The sequence below is a fragment of the Syngnathoides biaculeatus genome, chromosome 2 (genome assembly GCF_019802595.1).
Source record: "Syngnathoides biaculeatus isolate LvHL_M chromosome 2, ASM1980259v1, whole genome shotgun sequence".
In the NCBI taxonomy this organism is placed as follows: domain Eukaryota; kingdom Metazoa; phylum Chordata; class Actinopteri; order Syngnathiformes; family Syngnathidae; genus Syngnathoides; species Syngnathoides biaculeatus.
The window spans coordinates 20219351-20237433 of NC_084641.1; the positions used below are offsets into that span (position 1 = coordinate 20219351).

Here is an 18083-nt window from a genome sequence, read left to right on the forward strand (position 1 = left end):
TTTCCTCGCTCGCTACACATATGTTTCGGTATTCAAGACCCTTTATTTTCAGGCAGTCACGGTGCCCACTATTTCCTCCGTACTTCAAAGATGTTGAATATTAACATGATCAATTAAAGTGTCAATTTGAGAACGTTCTCCTATCGACTTTTCGACCACGTGACTACATCCGGGGCACCTGGCCGTGTTGGATGGGTTCACTCTCCTGACGCACTGTTCACGCTAATGCTTTTGCATATAGCCCAGAGTTACACAAATGTTCGTACGAATGCTAAAAGTGACGCATGATGGCTAAAAAGACTTTGGAAACTTATCAGTGCTCATTAGTTGTTGTTTCAATAAACCGTTATGACAAGAAGTGTGCTTTGATCGACAATATCGACCAATATGCCTCGGAGAAACACAAATGGAGCAAGAATTTCGAACTGTGGGCGTCAGGTACCTATCCAGACTTCAACTATCTCTTCTTCTCGAGAAGCGCTTATGCCGTGGACCGACTAAAGAATTACAAAGGTCCGGAGGCCTACAACCACTTCATCAATGGCTGGCTTCGTCATGCGGCGGTATCCATCGTAACCACACTGCTAACGTTAGTGTACACACAATGCAATTTAAATATGTACTGCGTCTAGTCAGCGTTGATTTTCTTCACAACTTGCCAGGAAAGTTTGTTTTGCTTGTTGCGAGCCGCTTCCCGGAGCAAGTCTTCCTTCGCATGTGCGGCAAGAAGATGGAAGCACTCGAGCACTCGAAATGATGATGATGGTGGTGGCAAATTAAATATTTTCATGTGTTTTTGAGGTAACAATTGCAACTAAAACAATAGTTGAAAACAAGAAAACTTTTTTAGTTATGAGAAGTTTGGGGAAAATCTGCTTCCCAGTGTGCTTTGAGTACTCTTCAGATGTTTGTTCTGTGGGGAATTAGCAAAATTCACTTCATTGGTCAGAAAATTATTCATGAAATATCTGTTCATCTATTCATGCCGTGATGTCGAGTAACAGAACAAATAAATGCTCTTTTATTAGATGACGGAAAGTACATAATTGACACGTTTGTAGCATTTTAGTTTGTGAGATGGTTCAAATACAGTATAAAATATGTGCCTTAACCCAATAAAGGTTGAAAATAACTGGCCCGATGAGTCTGCCCCCAATTGTGCCATTTTGACAATGAAAAGCCATCCATTTTCTTTGCCGCTTATCCTTACGAGGGTTGCAGGGAGTGCTGCAGCCTATCCCAGCTGTCGACGGGCAGGAGGCAGGGTGCACCCTAAACTAGCTGTCAGTCAATCGCAGGGTACATAGAGACAAACGGTCTCACTCACAAACACACCTAGGGGCAATTTAGAGTGTCCAATTAATGTTGCAAGTTTTTTTTTTTTGGGGGGGGGGGGGATGTGGGAGGAAACTGGAGCACTCGGAGAAAACATGCAAACTCCACTCCTAACACAAAGTAGACGGAGATTCAAATATCCAAAAGGCGGTGAGTACTTTCCAGCCACAAGGGACGGCACTCGCTCAAGTACTCCACTCCTCATCTCAACCTCACCCCTCCCACTTTTCACCTTCCTCTGACTCCCCCTTTGCTCCCCTATTCCCTCCCCCACGGAAGGCCTGTTCAGCACTCCTCCTCCACACAGCACTGCAGAAGAGGCCCCCCCCTCCTCCCCCCTCGCAGTCAGTCTCCCCTTCTCCTCCTCTCGCTCCTTCCAACAGCATAGCAACACGGACGATCCAGCAGAGGAGATCTCTCTTCCCCTCCATTTTGTCTTCCTCGCTGGGGTGCGGGGGACAGCAAAGGACGGGATCAAATAACCTCGACCTCCAATTACATCATGTCGCCTCATCCCGAGTTCAGGATCTGTCACCTCTTCAAGATTTGCTGTCGTGTTCATTATATCCAATGTTTGGTTAATAAACAGCCAGGTGGACTAGTGATTAGCATGTCCCCTTCACAGTTCAGGATTTGAATCTCAGTTCGCCAGGTGCTTGCGTGGGTTTTCTCTCAGTACTCCATTTTCCTATGTAAAAACATGCACATTACGTTTTTGTTTTAAGACTAAACTATCCATATTTGTGCGTGGTTGTTTAGATTTTGTTTACCCTCCGAGTGACTGGCAACCAGTCCAAGGAGTACCCTTCCTCTCACCCAAAATGATCTTGAATAGGTCAGGGTTCACCCGCAACTCTTATGAGGATAAGAGGTTAAGAAATGGAGGGATGCTGTTACGCCTGCACATATTGTGCTGTGGAGTATGTAGTCTCGAGCAAAATATTGCACACATAGCAAATAATCGGTCTGAGTTTTAGAATTTTGAAGAAAGGCTCACCTGTCAAATTATCCTGAGTTAAAAACCGTTTCCCCAGAAGGTTCGGACCGTCCATCGTATTTATCAAACCTCATCCTGCACTCACTGTAGTAACCTTTTTCTGTTCTTGTTTTTTTTTTGGAGGGGGTTTCTCCCTCCAGGAGGTAAAGTGCATGCTCTCTTAGGTTAAGGTCTGGTGATTGACTTGGCCAGTCTAAGACCTTCCACTTTTTGCCCATGAAGTCCTTTGTTGTGTTGGCAATGTGTTTTAGGGTCATTGTCTTGTTGCATAATGAAGCTTCACCCAACTAGTTTCAATGTATTTTTCTGTAAATTGTCATACAATGTGGTGGTAATATGATTATTTCTTCCTTCAGGACCCAGAGTACTTGCACTGATTAATAGAACCATGAATTCTGCACTGTCAGAAAATCTTGATGGAAAATATACTTTACTTCAGTGATTTCCAACCTTTATAGAGCCAAGGCACATATTTTACAACTGAAAAATCCCACGGTACACCAACAAAAGTAAATGCCAGCAAAAATGGATTGATTAATTACTGTATGTACTTCCTGACATCTCATAGAAGAGGATTTTTTTGTTCTGTCTGTCATTTTGCCTCACTGGCATAAATATATGAGTAAATCTATATTTCTTGGAAATATATATATATATATTTTTTTTTAGCAATTACATAAAATTGGATAACTTCCCACAGCACACCTGAAGAGCGCTCACGGCACACTAATGTACCCGTAACACTGTTTGGGAATCACTGCTTTACTTCTCCACCAGGATAAGGATCCAAAACATACCTGAAATTCTCAATGGCTTGAAATTAGTATTATCCTTTCGCTTTCGGTTTGTCCTGTTAAGAAGTTGCCACGGCGTGTCATCTTTTTCCATCTAAGCCTATCTCATCGTCTTCTTTAACACCCAACTGTCCTCATGTCCTCCCCCACCACATTTGCCTGGCAGCTCCATCCTCAGCAGCCTTCTACCAATATACTCACTCTCGCCTCTGGACATGTCCAAACCATCTAAGTCTGCTCTCTCTAACCTTGTCTCCAAAACATCCAACTTTGACTGTCTCTTGAATGAACTCATTTCTATTCCTATCCAACTTGCTCACTTCGAGCGAGAACCTCAACATCTTCATTTCTGCTTCCTGTTGTTCCTTCATTGCCACCATCTTTAATCCGTACATCATGGCCGGCCTCACCACTGTTTTATAAACTTTGCCCTTCATCCTAGCGGGGACTCTTCTTTCGCATAGAACACCAGACACCTTCCGCCAACTGTTCCATCCCACTTGTACCCATTTCTTCACTTCTTTTTTACCACACTCTCCATTGCTCTAGATTGTTGACCCCAAAGTATTTGAAGTCACCCACCCTCGCTATCTTGCTTGAAATTATCTTTTTTTTTTTTTTAAAGGCCGAGTCAAAGTCCAGCCAGATTAAAATGCCGTGGCATGACCCGACTAAGGCCATTCATGCTGCCCCCCCCCCCCCCCCCCACACACACACACACACAGTTCTAGCTGAATTCAAACAATTCTGAACGGGAGAGGGCCAAAATATCTCCACAGTGATGTTGTCATTGCCAGTTATAGAAAAGACTTGATTTTAATTGTTGCTGCCGAGGATGGCACAACCAATTATGAGGTTAGGGGGCAATATTTTTTTTCCACATAGGGCCAGGTAAATTTGAACACTTTCTCCTCAAATAATTAAATTATTTAAATACAAAATTTTAAATTCACTTGGGTTGTATTTTTCCGATATTTTCAACAGTTTTATGGTCTTAAAGATAAGTGGAGAAACTTAAAAATTTGAGAAGGGGGCCCCAATACATTTTCCTTAGCACTATCTAGGACCCTGAATCGACATGGCTTAATTTCATTTTATATTAGGGTTAGGGTTAGGCTTATTAAATCAAGCTACTTTGGCCACCATTATTGTGAGAAAGATTCACAGCACTTTATTCATAAATGCGCAAGTGGAAAATAAACAAAGAAACATGAGATGGATATATATTTTAACAACATGATAGTTACCATCTAGTCATCATTTGGGTGCGTCTGTGAGTGGGGGAGGTGCGCAGATAATAGGCTACGCTAAAAAGAGCTATTAGACTGCAGTCATGGCTAAGAAGCACAAACTGCAAAAATACTGTCATCAAGACAAAGTTAAAAAGAGAGCAGCACTGTGCAAAAGAAATAAAATGACCAATTTAACAATTATTTATTCATATCTTATTTTGCAAAAGAAAAAAATATTTAGTTAAAAAATAAAGTTAACATAAGAAAAGACCAGCAACCAAAGCAACATCTATCATGAAGCATACGGATGTCTACTTTAGACAGCAAATATCCAAGAGGTGATGTTCGGCGTCATCTGGCCAAACATGTCGAAAAGACTGTACAAATTTACAACTTTTTGGAAAAACTACTTGGGTAAAAAAAGAAGAAAAAAAACCCCATTGGATTATCTGGTCATGTTTACAAATCCAGTGGCTAAATCAACGCTAATGCCTTTTGTTTGGTGTAAGCCAGAAATACTTCTAGTTTGCTAAAACCTCACGGTGTACTCTGAAACTTCCATGCTGTCCAGTGCCCTCAAGTCAATTGAAACGTCATTGGATGGCTTGTTTGGAGTTACTTTGTGTGTTCCTTGGGTCTGGGTGAGGCAGATTTGTTGGTGTGGGGCTGCAGGTCTGAAAAAAAAAAAATCGTCCAACGTGATGTAAGTAGTCAGACCTGCTGCTTACCCAGCTGTGCGCCGTCGCCACGCCGCCTGGCAGACGAGGGTACGAATTTGGGAATAATGATGGGCAGCGCATCTCTTGCTTTGGCTGCCTCTGCGGGCCCGAAGCCGTTCTCTAGATGCACCCCTTCTTCGTCGTCGTCGTCGTCATCGTCATCATCATCCTCCTCGTCGTCGTCCTCAAACACGTCTTGTAGGCCCGATGTGACCTTGACCCCCTCCTTGAGTACTGTTGCTCCATCTGATCCTGGAGGTTGACGCAGCACTTGAGACGACTCCCGCTGGACTTCCTCTTCGCTGTCAGAATCAATGGCAATGGGCTCGGAAGGGTCTGTGGGTGTCTTCTGGAGTGGGGTGCTGTTGATTGTCTCAGTTGGGTCTCTGCTAGTGTTCAGGTTGGAGTTAAAACACTTGATGTTCCTGACCCCGCTATTTGCAGCGGCTGACTCCTTGCGCCTCTGGCGAGCTTGTTCCGACAGGCCTAAGCGTGTCCGAGATGTGCGCCTTCGGGTCGGTTGGCTCTGGCATGGGCCGGTACCCCCGTCCAACACCAGGCCATGGCTCACTTTGCAGACCTCGTGCATATTGAACCCAAGTAGGACGCTGGGGTTGTGGCTTTCACATTCCTGTGTGCATTGCCTGCGTGTGTTAACAAAGTGGCTGGAGATGTCGGACTTCCACAGCCACAGACCGGCCGCCAGCTTCTCCACTTCTCGCTGCGTGGCGTAAGGTGCTCGATTGAAGTACTGTGTGAGAAACGCCTTCCTAGATTCGTACGACTCATTTTCAAGTCCTTTGGGATCTAGCGCGAGGGCAACAGGCTCATCTGGGTTTTCTTCAAATGGACCGTTAATATCCCTTGGGTGTGCTCTCTCCCCAGGAGGTCCCCGCCTCTTCCTCTTTGGCGCACTAGTATCAGTGCTATCTAAGGCGGCCCGTTTCATGGCACCCCCCTGCCCCTGACTGATTCGGGAGGTGTGAGTAGACTTCTCCTGGCCGTTGTGGGACTTGCCTACGCCTCGACAGTGCACCAAATGTAGGGTGATGGTTGAGGCAGTCATGTTACTGGTGTACACACCCAGACAGTGAATACACTTGTAGGTTAGTTTCTTCTCAACCGGGTGGACAGTCTGAATGACTTGATGCTTGTCTCTCAAGTGGTGGGCCAGCGAGTCCGAGATTGGACCCTTGAGTATTGAAAAACAAAGTGGACACAGGGTCTTCCCCACGTCCTTTTTGTATGGTACAGACGTTTGTGGGACATTCTTAACAGGCGCGCTCTCAGGTACCACCGAGAGTGTTTTAGGTGGGTGCTGAGACAATAACCTTTTGGCTGACAGCAGCGTGGTGGACAGGGAGGGTGACGCGGGGGTGTTGTTTTGGGAATGAAAGGCCACAGACTCCTCTGGGGCATCTTTCATGTTGTAGGTAGTCACAATCAACTGAATGTTTTTTGGGTTGCCCTGCTGCAGTGTGAGGTCGAAAGTCAGGGGGGAGTCTGTGCGAGGCCCCACTGGCTCGTCTGGGTGAGAGAGACGCATGTGAGCCACCATCTTCTCCACGTCATTGAAGGTGGCGCGGCAGTGTGGACACGACAGCCCATGGATGAGCATGTGGTTTAACAAGGTGTCACTGGGGAGATAGCGGTTGCAGTAGAGACACTTGCTGGTGAAGTTGTGAATCTTCATGATGTAGTTGGCCACAGCGGGCACCTTCTCAGCTTTATGTTCTTTCTCAAAGTGAGAACTGTACACATTCTCTGGGAAAAGCTCGTTGCAAATGGTGCAGATTTTCCACTTCTGGGTGTAGGATGTGTTCAGGACCGAGGAGCCGCTCTTCTTGGCTGTGACTGATGCAAAGGTGGTGGCTGCTGCCTGGACCCGAGAGCCCAGGGGGTTTGACTTGAGGGAGGATGCAGCACTGACCACCATCGGGCTCCGCAGGCTGCCTCCAGTAAAGTGATGTTTTGCAGAGTGCAGCTGTGGCGAAACCTGGGCATTCCCTGGTACAGTGCCCTTCATCTGTTGGCCTGCAAAAGAGAAGGGCTGGTTGGTCCCTGACTTTAAGCCCAATGACTCGTGTTTAATTCCAGCGAGTAGAGTCTGAGAGCCAAAGCTTGGCTTTGATGTGGTGGCAACTCGAGCCATCTGCTGAGAAACTGAAGGCCTAGTGGTGGCCATGACGACCCCCTTCGGCCCCATGCCGATGATGGTCTTGTCTCCATGAGTTTTCGGGGGCATCAGTAAGATGGGCTTCGGCCGGGGGACAATCACGCTGGTGTGGCCAATCATGGCAGTAACTTGGTAGCCAATCCTCTCGTGGTCCTCAATGACATGTTGAACAAGTGCCTCATAGGTCCTTGGGACAAACAGACACTTCTTGCAGTGGATCTGATGACTCGTGGTGCTGTTTGCATTGTTACCCTCTCCCTTTGCGGTGGGGCCCCCATTTGGAGTGGTTGTCTTCTCTCCTGGTTTTGCAATGTAAGGCTGAGCCACCTGTTGGAAGTGTTCCCTGTAGATGTGCTTCCGCACCACATTGTACAAAGGGTCCCGGTAGGTGCACTTCTTACAGTAATACACAGCCTGTTCCACACTGTCCCCCGGCCTCTTTAGGAGGCCGTCCTTCATCATGAGACCACTGGCACCGCCCACCATGGCCACAGGACCCTGGCGCACGGTGTTGCTAGGCATGTGGAAAAGTCTGATGTGCGTCTCCAGGCTCTTTTTGTTCCCGTTGTAAGTGCAGTAGGGGCAATTAAGCAGTATGTTGTTCTCAAAGTCTTCACTGTGGACATTGCGGAAGTGGCTCTTGTATGCTGAGAAGTATTTGGTTGAGAAGAGGCAGCCAGAGCAGCAGAAAGGTTTGGATCTGTAGTCCTGAGACACATTCGGAGAGGATCACCATTTATTATACAAATATGATAAGATAGTTTTATTTTTTGGTCACCAACTACTAAATTTGTACTCACTTGGACTTTGGTATGTGATGGCTCCCACATGCAGACATCTTCCCAAGAAGTGTGCTTTATATACACCTCTGGAGGTGTATAAGCTTTAAAGTCCTGCAAAAAGCAACAAGACATTTTACGATTCATTTTCAATTCTCTACAAGACAAAATGTCAAGCATTGCCACTTACTTACTTTTTAGATGTCATAATGGTCAGTGATTGACGACAACTGCTTTTACTTTCGCAGCCATTCATCACTGGACATATGTTGTACTATACTTCTATGGTTGTTATTTCTTAAATGCATGACTGAAATGTGTGTGTGTGTGTGTGTGTGTGTGTGTGTGTGTGTGTGTGTGTGTGTAATAGACAGTATTATTAGTAGTATAGTATAACATAAAACATAATACACATACACGCGCACACAGATTAATGCGTGAACTATGCATGTAACAAGTGTTGAGCTCATTCACTTATAGTTTTCATAGGTGGATAATCGAACTTAAAGGTCTACATACACGTAAAGCATGTTTAGTATATTAATAAATATTATAATAATAATAAAAAAAGGCAGCCGGTATGGACCCATCAATTTTTTCACTAAACGTCATGATGTTGTCATATATGGATTTTTGCATCTCCTGCCATGAAAATCCTCTCGAGGCATTCATTTTGTAGAAGAAGCAGCAAGTGACGTTTTTTACAGACGCCCACACTGGAGGGTTCGTGTGTTTGTATTAGTTTTACCAGCGGGAAAGTAGCTGTTTTTTTTCCTCTGTCTCGAACCCGCTACTGCAAAAAAACATCACTTCCTGGTTCTTCCTCAACACAAAATCCTAGAGAGACCTTTCCATGGCAGGAGATGAAAAAAAAAAACGATAAACGGCAACATTCGGACTTGCTGTGACAAAACAGATGGGTCCATTCCGGATGATTATTTTGGGTTAAAAACTTACAAAATTTTATGTTTTAGGTGTGAGTAGCACTTTATGGCCACTTTATACACGCATGGTCGACAATGGGCACAATGAGCTACACTTGGCCCCATGCAGCACCTCTGCGTAGCTTGTGCGTCGGCTGCCGCGGACACACACAAAAAAAAATGTAGCTGCATGGGGAATGCTGTGGACCTCATCTATTGTGATTGGCCCGTTTTAGTCACATGGTGTGATGACATACTCACTGATCCTCCCCACTCTACTATGCCGCCTCTTCGATTTATTTTGCACCATAATTAAATATATCATCTGCTCAACAAGATCCATTTGTTCAAACAGACACTGTTCCAAAGTCACCATTGTTGCTTTGTTCCTTGTTAATGAAAGGAAAGTAAAAATTGCTACCGGAAATTACCAAATTGTGCTGAGGAAACCGGTGTGTCGTTCTGGCCAATACTAGCTGTCGTGCCATCTCTGACTTGGAGAAAAACTGCGACACATTTTCAAAACTGCACGTGTCGGGCAAAATACGCGCACACCTGAGTATAGAGCTAGGGCACCTACGTCATAAAATCACATGACTTTTGTTTACGTCGCCATACTGCTGGTCTAGCAAAGCATTGTTCAATGCTACGTCGGTTGGAGACGACACGAAAATATGTCTTATAGCATGACGCTCAGTCTTGCCCGATACCGTTAGACATTTAGAAGGTGAAAATTAATGAAAGTATGTGGAAAAATTTGATAAACTCGGCATGGAGGACCTGTATTTAATACCGAAGTCGATGTTTTCCCCGATAAGAAAGTGGACCGTTAACCTGCTTCCGGTTGTCTTGGACAAATTGATCTACACATGTATCTGGTGACTAAGTCGTCGAGATTTACATGAAAAGTAAAAGCAAAAGTTTGAAAGTGTATAAAAGTCTGGACGCCTACGAATACTTTGTTGCTTGATCTGTTCTCATCAGGAATAAATTCCACATAGTGATGGGTTTTGACGGCTCGTGAACGCGGAAGTGTGTTCAGCGACACGGAATCCATCGAGCTTTTCGGCTAATATTCAATACAAATACCAATATTTAGATAAATGACCCCTGGTTTTACAAAAACTCGCATTCATTAACTATGACTGAGAAAAAAAAAAAAAAGAGGACAGAGTCATCTCCACGGAATGTACACGGAAGCGATGGTGGTCACACTAAACCTCCATAAACCTCTGCAACAGACAGGTTTTTTTATATGCATTGTTCTCAAATGAGCCAATTTGGCATTATAAATCCTTCATTGAGAAGAATAATTGCTACCTAAAATGAAGCAATCGCTACACAGACGTGTGTGTATTTAGGTTGGGCACCATCCATCATCTTTAATTGCCGAAATCCATTGATATTTTCTGGTCTTTTCAGCTGCTATGCTATAAAATGATCTCATTGAATATCTTTCTCATTTGTTGTGACAACAAACAGCACAACAGGTCTAGGGTATTGTAAATATTCCCCTCCGGTTCAATGTCTCCCACAATGTCGAGCAGCTCTGTTTGACCGATAATATGGCGCCGTGAAAATGGGGACGTCACGTGCACGAGCTCTATAAAGAAGCGTTTCGTCTGCATCAATAGTGCCTCTGCTGGTTGGAGCCAAATCGTGCACTCCATTGCACCTCAATTGTTTAAAGACAAATTTCACACAAATCCTGGTAGACTTCTCAATGATCAATTAATTGATTTTGAAGCCGATCCCTATTGAAAATGACCATTAAATAAACCATTTACGTTAGACATCTGTCCAAGAAGGACAATGTGGCACACTGGATTTATTAACGTCCAGACTGTGCACTCAAATCCCCACCAAATGTCAGTGTTATTTACATCAGGATACTGTTTCTACGGCAAAAAAGAAACCTGAGTTTTTACACAATTAAGAATGGACTGTAGTCCATTCCTAACAGTCATAAAAGTAATTGCAGTGACTATATGTGTGTGCGTGTGTGTTTGTGCCGGGGATGCCCATAGTTAAAACACAAATGAAATATCACAAAGTTTGGTGGTAGTTGAGTGTCTTTTTAAGCTCCATAATGACACTTGTGCATCGTAGTTTTTTTTAACATCTTTTGTAATCCTGAGATATCAATGTCCGTACTGTCATAAACCGAAAACAACCTGCATACAGATTACGAGTGGGTTAGTGAGTGTTACTGTATAATAGTTACGCTGATATAAAGACATTTTAGTGAGCCAGCGATGTTAATGTATTCAGTCTAAAACAGGGCGAGTTTCCCTGGTGCGGAATGTCCATTTCCTGCATAGAGTATAATGGACAAACTACTTCTAAATATAAAAATATTCGACAAAATGCTCACAAGGCTATAGTAGCATATCAGCAATTTTTTTCTTCAGTTTTACACGTATTCAATATCAATCCACAGAGGAGATTAAACAAAGAAATATCCACGCACTCACCTCTATGTGATCTCTGCAGTACTCCAAGCCGATGTCTCCCAGGGCCTTCTTGACATTTTTCCGAGCCTTGCGCAGACTGCCCAGGTTGTTGACAGGGAGCTGGAACATTTTGGTGGCCTTGATCAAAAAAACACAAACATTGTTAGTTTCCCTTTGATGGGCAAAAACAAAAACAACTTGAAAATCTGGTCTCGCCACAACCATCCATTTATCGTTTTTCTCTGCCTCTTATCCCCAATAAGGTTGCGAGTGATCTGAAGTCTATCACATTTTACTTTGGGTGAGAGGCAGGTTACACCATGGACTGGTTGCCAGTCACACACAGTATCAGAGCAAAGAGAAAATTGACCGCCATCTTTATAAAATGTTCCTTAAACACAGAATGAGCACTTCAAATGGCAGCATAACTGTGGTTGACGTACATTTGGATCCAACTGACCAATCGTGATAACACTGATTGATAGATAATGTTATCATATTCCCTTCCATATAAAAATGTCTCAAGCATGTCTGATCATGAAGCTGGAGGGGTAGCTGGCTACACTTTTTTTTTTTTAAACCAGCTCCAAGTTGGTGATAAGCACAGCACATCCATGTCCATACCCACTACTTTGTGTGGCTGCTTGAGAATGCTTGCTGCAACGCTTATCTTGTCTCGCACCAGCTAGCTACAAGTTGGGGCTACAAAGCTAGTAGTTCAGCCAAACACTGCAAATGGTGAAACCCTGCAAACCAAGTGACTGAAGGAGGGGAGAACTTAGAGGATAAAAAAAAGTGAGGCAAGGGAACGGGTGGTAATGTTGGCGTGGCCACTTTATAGTGTGCAGTTGCTGGCTGCGACTGTGTGTGCAAGAGTGGATGGCTGAAAGAGCAGGGAAAGAGGAGAAGTTGGAATGAAAAAAGACACCAAAGGGACCTGCAAACACTAAAATGAATAAATGCTAAGGTGGTAAACTACTGCATGCTTTTCACCAACCATGTACGTTACAACACACGTTAGTCAAGAGGAGCCCATTAAAATGTGTTCAGTTTTTGTTGTGCACTAGAGTACAGAATTTTAATTTTGAGATAAGAAATCTGCACAATAAATGTTCACAAAATTACATCGGATCTATTTTTTGTTCTATTTTTTAACAATTAATTTACATTTTCTATACACTTGCTTTTTGACAGAACTGTAATGATCTGACAGGCAAAGTTATTTAGAAAAAAAACAGCAGTGTGGGACAGACAACACGTAATGCCTAGATCAGACTAAAAGACAAATTTTTACTGCCATTATATTAAACCATGCTCTTGATTTTGGTGTGTGTGAAGTAATATAATCACAAAGTAATTTAATTACAGGAAGTTCGCACTCATTATTTCTGTCATGTTATAATGTTGGTGTGACCTGACTGATTAGACTGCATGATCTGACTAGAGCAGTGATTTCCAAGCTTTATGAAACAAAAGGCACATATTTTACAAGAACACAAAAAAAAAAAAAAAAGTGACACGCCAACAAACAATGTCAAAAAGTGGATACAATTACTGTATTTACTTCCTGCCGTCAGAGGACTATTAATGTGGTCTGTCTGTCACTATGCCTGAATGGCATAAATACATGCTGATGCTTTATTTATTATAAATATTTATTTTTCCTATTAAGCAGTCACTCACATTTGAAAAATGTACGGGTGTAGTCACTAATGCTGGCAGATATAAAGTTACGGGTGTGATAAGGGATGGAATCTCAAGACCTTAAAATAACTTACTGGATTAATATAACTGTAAATGAAAAATAAAATAAACAAATAACTAAAATAGAAAACAAAAATGTCAAACAGAAATAATAATTTGCAATTTCAACTGATATTAGTAGAACATGATAAACGGTATTTAAAATTTTTCATGAATAAAAATTCTTGAGCTGACAAACTTTATTTGAAGAAAAGTTAAATGCACTGGCCTGTCAAGGAATGAACACGAACGGTCTATACCCGCAATGTTTTGAAGATGCTGAACGTTTACTTCAACATCATCGGCGATAGTGGCAACCAGCTAGCGATACATTGTAGCAAACATTCCTGTCGGCAATCGTGATGTTCAGTGCCCTCCATAATTATTGGCACCCCCGGTTAAGATGTGTTAAAAGCGTTAAAATAAATTCAGTGTTTATTGCAGAAGAATACTGTCACACTGAAAATTTTAAGAAAATGTAACCTTCAACTCAAATGAATTGTAAGAAAATTAAAAAATCCCTGAGTAAAAAAATAATTTTTCATTAAATCATCTGTTCCACAATTATTGGCACCCTTAACACTTCCCATATAATTTAAGCATTACTGTCATTTCTACAATAGTTTACAAAGTTTACCAGAGTATGTAGGAACATTACTGTATTGTTATAATCTAGCGTAATTTACGACGGTATCTAGTGCCAATACATTGATGAAAGCTAGCAGTAGATGATCTATATCTTCCTAAAGCATGTAGAGGGGAAAGGTTTCCAACTTCAAGATAACGCGTACCATGGGGAAAAGGACCGCTCGCATTTAGATATATGGACAGACTAGTCTAACGTTAGAACTAGATCAAGTCAAAGTAAATCACAACCTCATACTGCGGTCTACTAACATGAGTAATACTCTTGTGTTCTTCAGGTTACAGCCATACAAATAACTTTCAGAGGTAAAGGTGATACATGGATTAGCCACTTTTCTATAATCATAGCAAAAAAACAGCCAATCACATACCAGTCAAACTGCGGTCTACTAACATGACTAATACTCTTAAGTTCTTCAGGTTACATCCATACAAATAACTTTCAGACGTAAATGTGATACAAGGAATTATATTTTTATTGGCAACTAAATCTAATAAATATTAGGAATGACAGAGATGTGTCATAAAAATAAAAACGTTTCTCAATCCTCTTCTATACTTTGAAGAAAATAACATCACTGTTCAACGCTAAGTTTTTGCATGACTCCTGCCATAAAAAAATTCCTCTTTTTACTGCTCACCCGTTTACAGAAACTTTTAGCAAAATCAAACAATTCTTCGTCAGGCCCTTCAATTTTAATGATTAACAGTTCATTTACACTTTCTGTTTGGAGACAGTTCCTTAAGGACATCTTTACAATGTTATGCCTGCTGAAGCCACGTTCTACATCAACTACGTTTTTGCAGTTGCAGCAAACTTGTGATCAGCTGTCTGCTGATGCCTCACGAAGTCATCCAACTTCAGCGCCACCGATGATTTTCAGTGTATCAGAACATTTTTTCTTCCACTGTTAATACACCATTGGCAGCAAAAATTTGAGTCCGCCAATTTTTTTCCACCATTTTAAAACTTTACTCCCCAGACTCAGTATGTGGTCGCATATGGCGAATGGGTAGCAAGGGCCATGTAACTTACGAACATGATAGTACGGTTAACTTGCATTTCCTGTTTCCAGGTGAATACTGATTGTTTCGGAGCAGGCTTGTTTAGTTAACATTTATGAAATAAACGCGTAAATTAATGTCAAGACTACACAAAATAAGCAACACCTTTTAATATCTATGTTTTCTAGTCGTAACAAATTTTACACACGATTTTTCGTGCTTGAGTGTGCAGATTTGAGTGTGTGATGGCACGTGAGCACGATCACGCTTGTCAAATCACAGTGACTGCAATAGTATAAGTGGTACTGAAAATGGATGGATGGACTTAAAATTGTGTGGCCTTTGCCATGTTTGAGCAACAAATAGGCCGATTGTGTATGTATCGGGCCTAACTTGCATCCTTTTCCACAGAAATATTTTTATCTTTAGAAATTATGTGAAAATAAATGCTTCTTACTTCATGGCGTTATGTCCCTTTAATGAAAACACACAATCTTTAATCAAGCTACAGCAACATTAAAAAGACATTGAACTGCATGGCTTGGCTGGACTATATGTCATTTTGTCAAAGAGTAATTCCCCTTCCTAGCAGCTCTCTTGTACTTTTTTCCTCATGTAACATTGTACAGGTGAGGAAAGATGGCCTCGGGAAATATTTGCAGCTGTGAACCACATGCCTTGGCTCAAAAGTTTCCAACGCATGGCTAAATCACTGCTTTTGCAACATTTAGATGGGAACCAAACTCAAAGTGATTGAATCTGTGGTTGCTTTCCAACAGGTTCTTTTCTCATCATACCGAAAACTATTGTTTGACGGATCAGAAACACTGACCGTGCTTTTGTAAACTAGCTCCTCTCTGTAACGGTCATTGCAAGCAGGGTTTAATTGCTTAAAATCATTATTTGCCCAGCCCTATCTCAGATTCGAATTTAACTTTGATCATGACATGTATGGAGATCCCAATCTTAACAGCTTTGAATGAGAGTCCTCTTGCGAGTTGCAACGCATGCATAGCAAGTTAATTCTGTGATGCTCGCTGAACTGAGGTCTCGTCCCAGATCTCGTGGTTCAAATGAGTTTTTTTTTCTTTTTAACACGTTGGTAGAATTTAAAATTTTCCAACCTTGAGGGTCTACAACTTCCGTTGCAAAACTGTGAACAACAACTGTCAATCACCCAGGCGTTTTTCCATTTAGAGACTCCTGACTGTCATAGCTACTACCATTACACATAGATGGCGCTAGTGAGGAGCTCCATTATATAATGCCTCGCTTTTTCTTTGCCTGCGCTCCCTCCCCTTTTCTCTCTGCCTCCAATACCATCACAGAATGGCACCTCCTATTGAGTCAGAGGCAGTCTCTACAATATGTCTGCAGTGGAGAAAGAGAAGGAGTAATCAGAACAGGGAGGGAGAGAGGGTGTGGGAGAGGATGGGCTCTGGGGGGTGAGGAAGGGTGGGTTGCTGAGAGGATGGAGGGAGGGAGGGAGCGAGTGAGCAACGGAAGCAGTGGGGGGATGGGATGGGGAGGTCGGACATACTGGCTCAAAGGGAAAGGGGGAGGAAGGGGCGACAGGGTGAGGGAGAGCAGAAGCAGAAAGAAAATGGAAACGGGTGAGAAAGTGGTGGGGGGTGCTCGGGGGAGAGCGGGAGACAGAGCAAGAGAGAGAGAAGCCAAGGCTGAGTGGGAGGAAAGGGAGGGAGGGAGTGCGTGAGAGAGACAAGGCTGGAAGAAAACCACTTCGATGGATACCCAACATGAGGGCTTACAAAAACCTTCATGGTTCACCACCGAATGGGACATGACCCCCACCATATAGTCAGCACCCTCAAAGGGTGTGTGGAATCATGTCATCTACCCCCTTCAAAGTTTGGGATGATCAAATGAACCCTGGGTGACACTAGTGCGCAGCTTTAATCAGCAGAAAAAGGGGGGGAATTTAGCTGGCAGGGTCCCGAACGTTTTTTCTTATCTAAAACACGAGGATTTAACTGTCACCTGGAAACCAGTGTACATTAAAACACACACACACAAAACAGGATGAAAAAAGGTGTCCGGTAAAAAATAAAATAAATAAACAGAGACCAATTTCCCTCCCTGAACGTTTCTCCCAGAGTTTAATTTAAACCTGAATGGAATTGTATAATACCCACACCTACACAGTATTTCAGCGAAAAAACAGGAAATGTGGTTGTTGTATAGAGTAACCAAGCGGCGCTAGACGAGCCTAGCATGCTAAGCTAACTCACAACAAGGGGCTCGAAACTAGACCAGGGGTAGGCTACGTTGTACTGCATGTCCAATAATTGTCTCGCTTCGTGTCAATTTTGTTTAAACCACCAGTTATTTTATCCTTATTTCACCCTCTCAATTCAAAAAAATAGTTTGAGCTATTCGTTCATCCTAGCTGGGTGACATTAGCAGCTAGCCACAAACTATGTCATAGTGACAGACACGTTTACCTGCTCTTACATCCGCGCTTGGCGTTTATAAAGTAGAGCGTCACCCCGGCGGCGAAGGGCCGAAGCGATGGACCGAGACTTCCACTAGTCGCCCCGCTCGTTCGGCGATATCCGTACAGGTGAGTTGAGGATCCGAAGTGGGAGAGCGGAGAGCCAGTCACCCCGCCATTGGTCTCCCTCGCCAGCCTTCTGCTCCTTCCTTCGCTCAGCAAACAGCAACACACTCGCTCCGAACCTCATATGACGAATGAAAGCTCGGCGAGGGCGAACACATGCTGAAGGACCCAAAAAGGAAAGCTCCCCTCCTGTCTCTCAAGCTTGGGAATGCGTGTCTACGTTAACGAGGTCTCCTGCCCCATTCTTCTCCTGACAATACAATACACATCCAGCCGAGAAAGTGCCCACATCCAAAATGGCTCAAAGAAATGAGCGGAAGTGACGTTGACATTTGCATCGCATACGGCGGTTGGATTGTTCCCCGAGCGCGGAGATTTAAGTCTTCATTTTTCACACCACAACACTGGCTCCTCGCGCGCGTTTTCTTTTTTTTTTTTTTTTAAATCCCCCACAGTTTGACCGTGTGTGGCTTTTTAAAAACAAGCCAGCTACATTGCAGTGGCGCCATTTAGACCAACAGCGGGCGTCCACTTTGGCGAGACCTTAGAATTGAGCATGCGCAAACAGGCTACTAAATAACTGCAGCTCCCTCGTATCTTAAAGCGCGAATCTACAACTTTGTGAAAATATATACATATATAATGCACCAAGCCACTACTATTGTATATGACACAATGTTAATTCAAGCCATCCAGCTCCGCTA

General features: G+C 43.1%; 1 protein-coding gene across 2 annotated transcripts; it reads right to left on the reverse strand.

Annotated features, from left to right (window-relative positions):
* Positions 1-4545: 4545 nt before the first annotated feature.
* adnpb (activity-dependent neuroprotector homeobox b) lies at positions 4546-17911 on the reverse strand. Of its 2 annotated transcripts, none has more exons than XM_061839986.1 (4): positions 17274-17911; positions 11430-11546; positions 8054-8146; positions 4546-7961 (listed from the first exon to the last, which is right to left on the reverse strand). In XM_061839986.1, the coding sequence occupies exons 2-4, from the start codon at positions 11535-11537 to the stop codon at positions 5070-5072; spliced, it is 3093 nt and encodes a 1030-aa protein (XP_061695970.1). In that variant the 5' UTR covers positions 11538-11546; positions 17274-17911; the 3' UTR covers positions 4546-5069. The 2 variants fall into 2 exon arrangements, with proteins under 2 accessions (XP_061695970.1, XP_061695962.1); XM_061839978.1 differs by having other exon boundaries at positions 17264-17910.
* Positions 17912-18083: the final 172 nt, after the last annotated feature.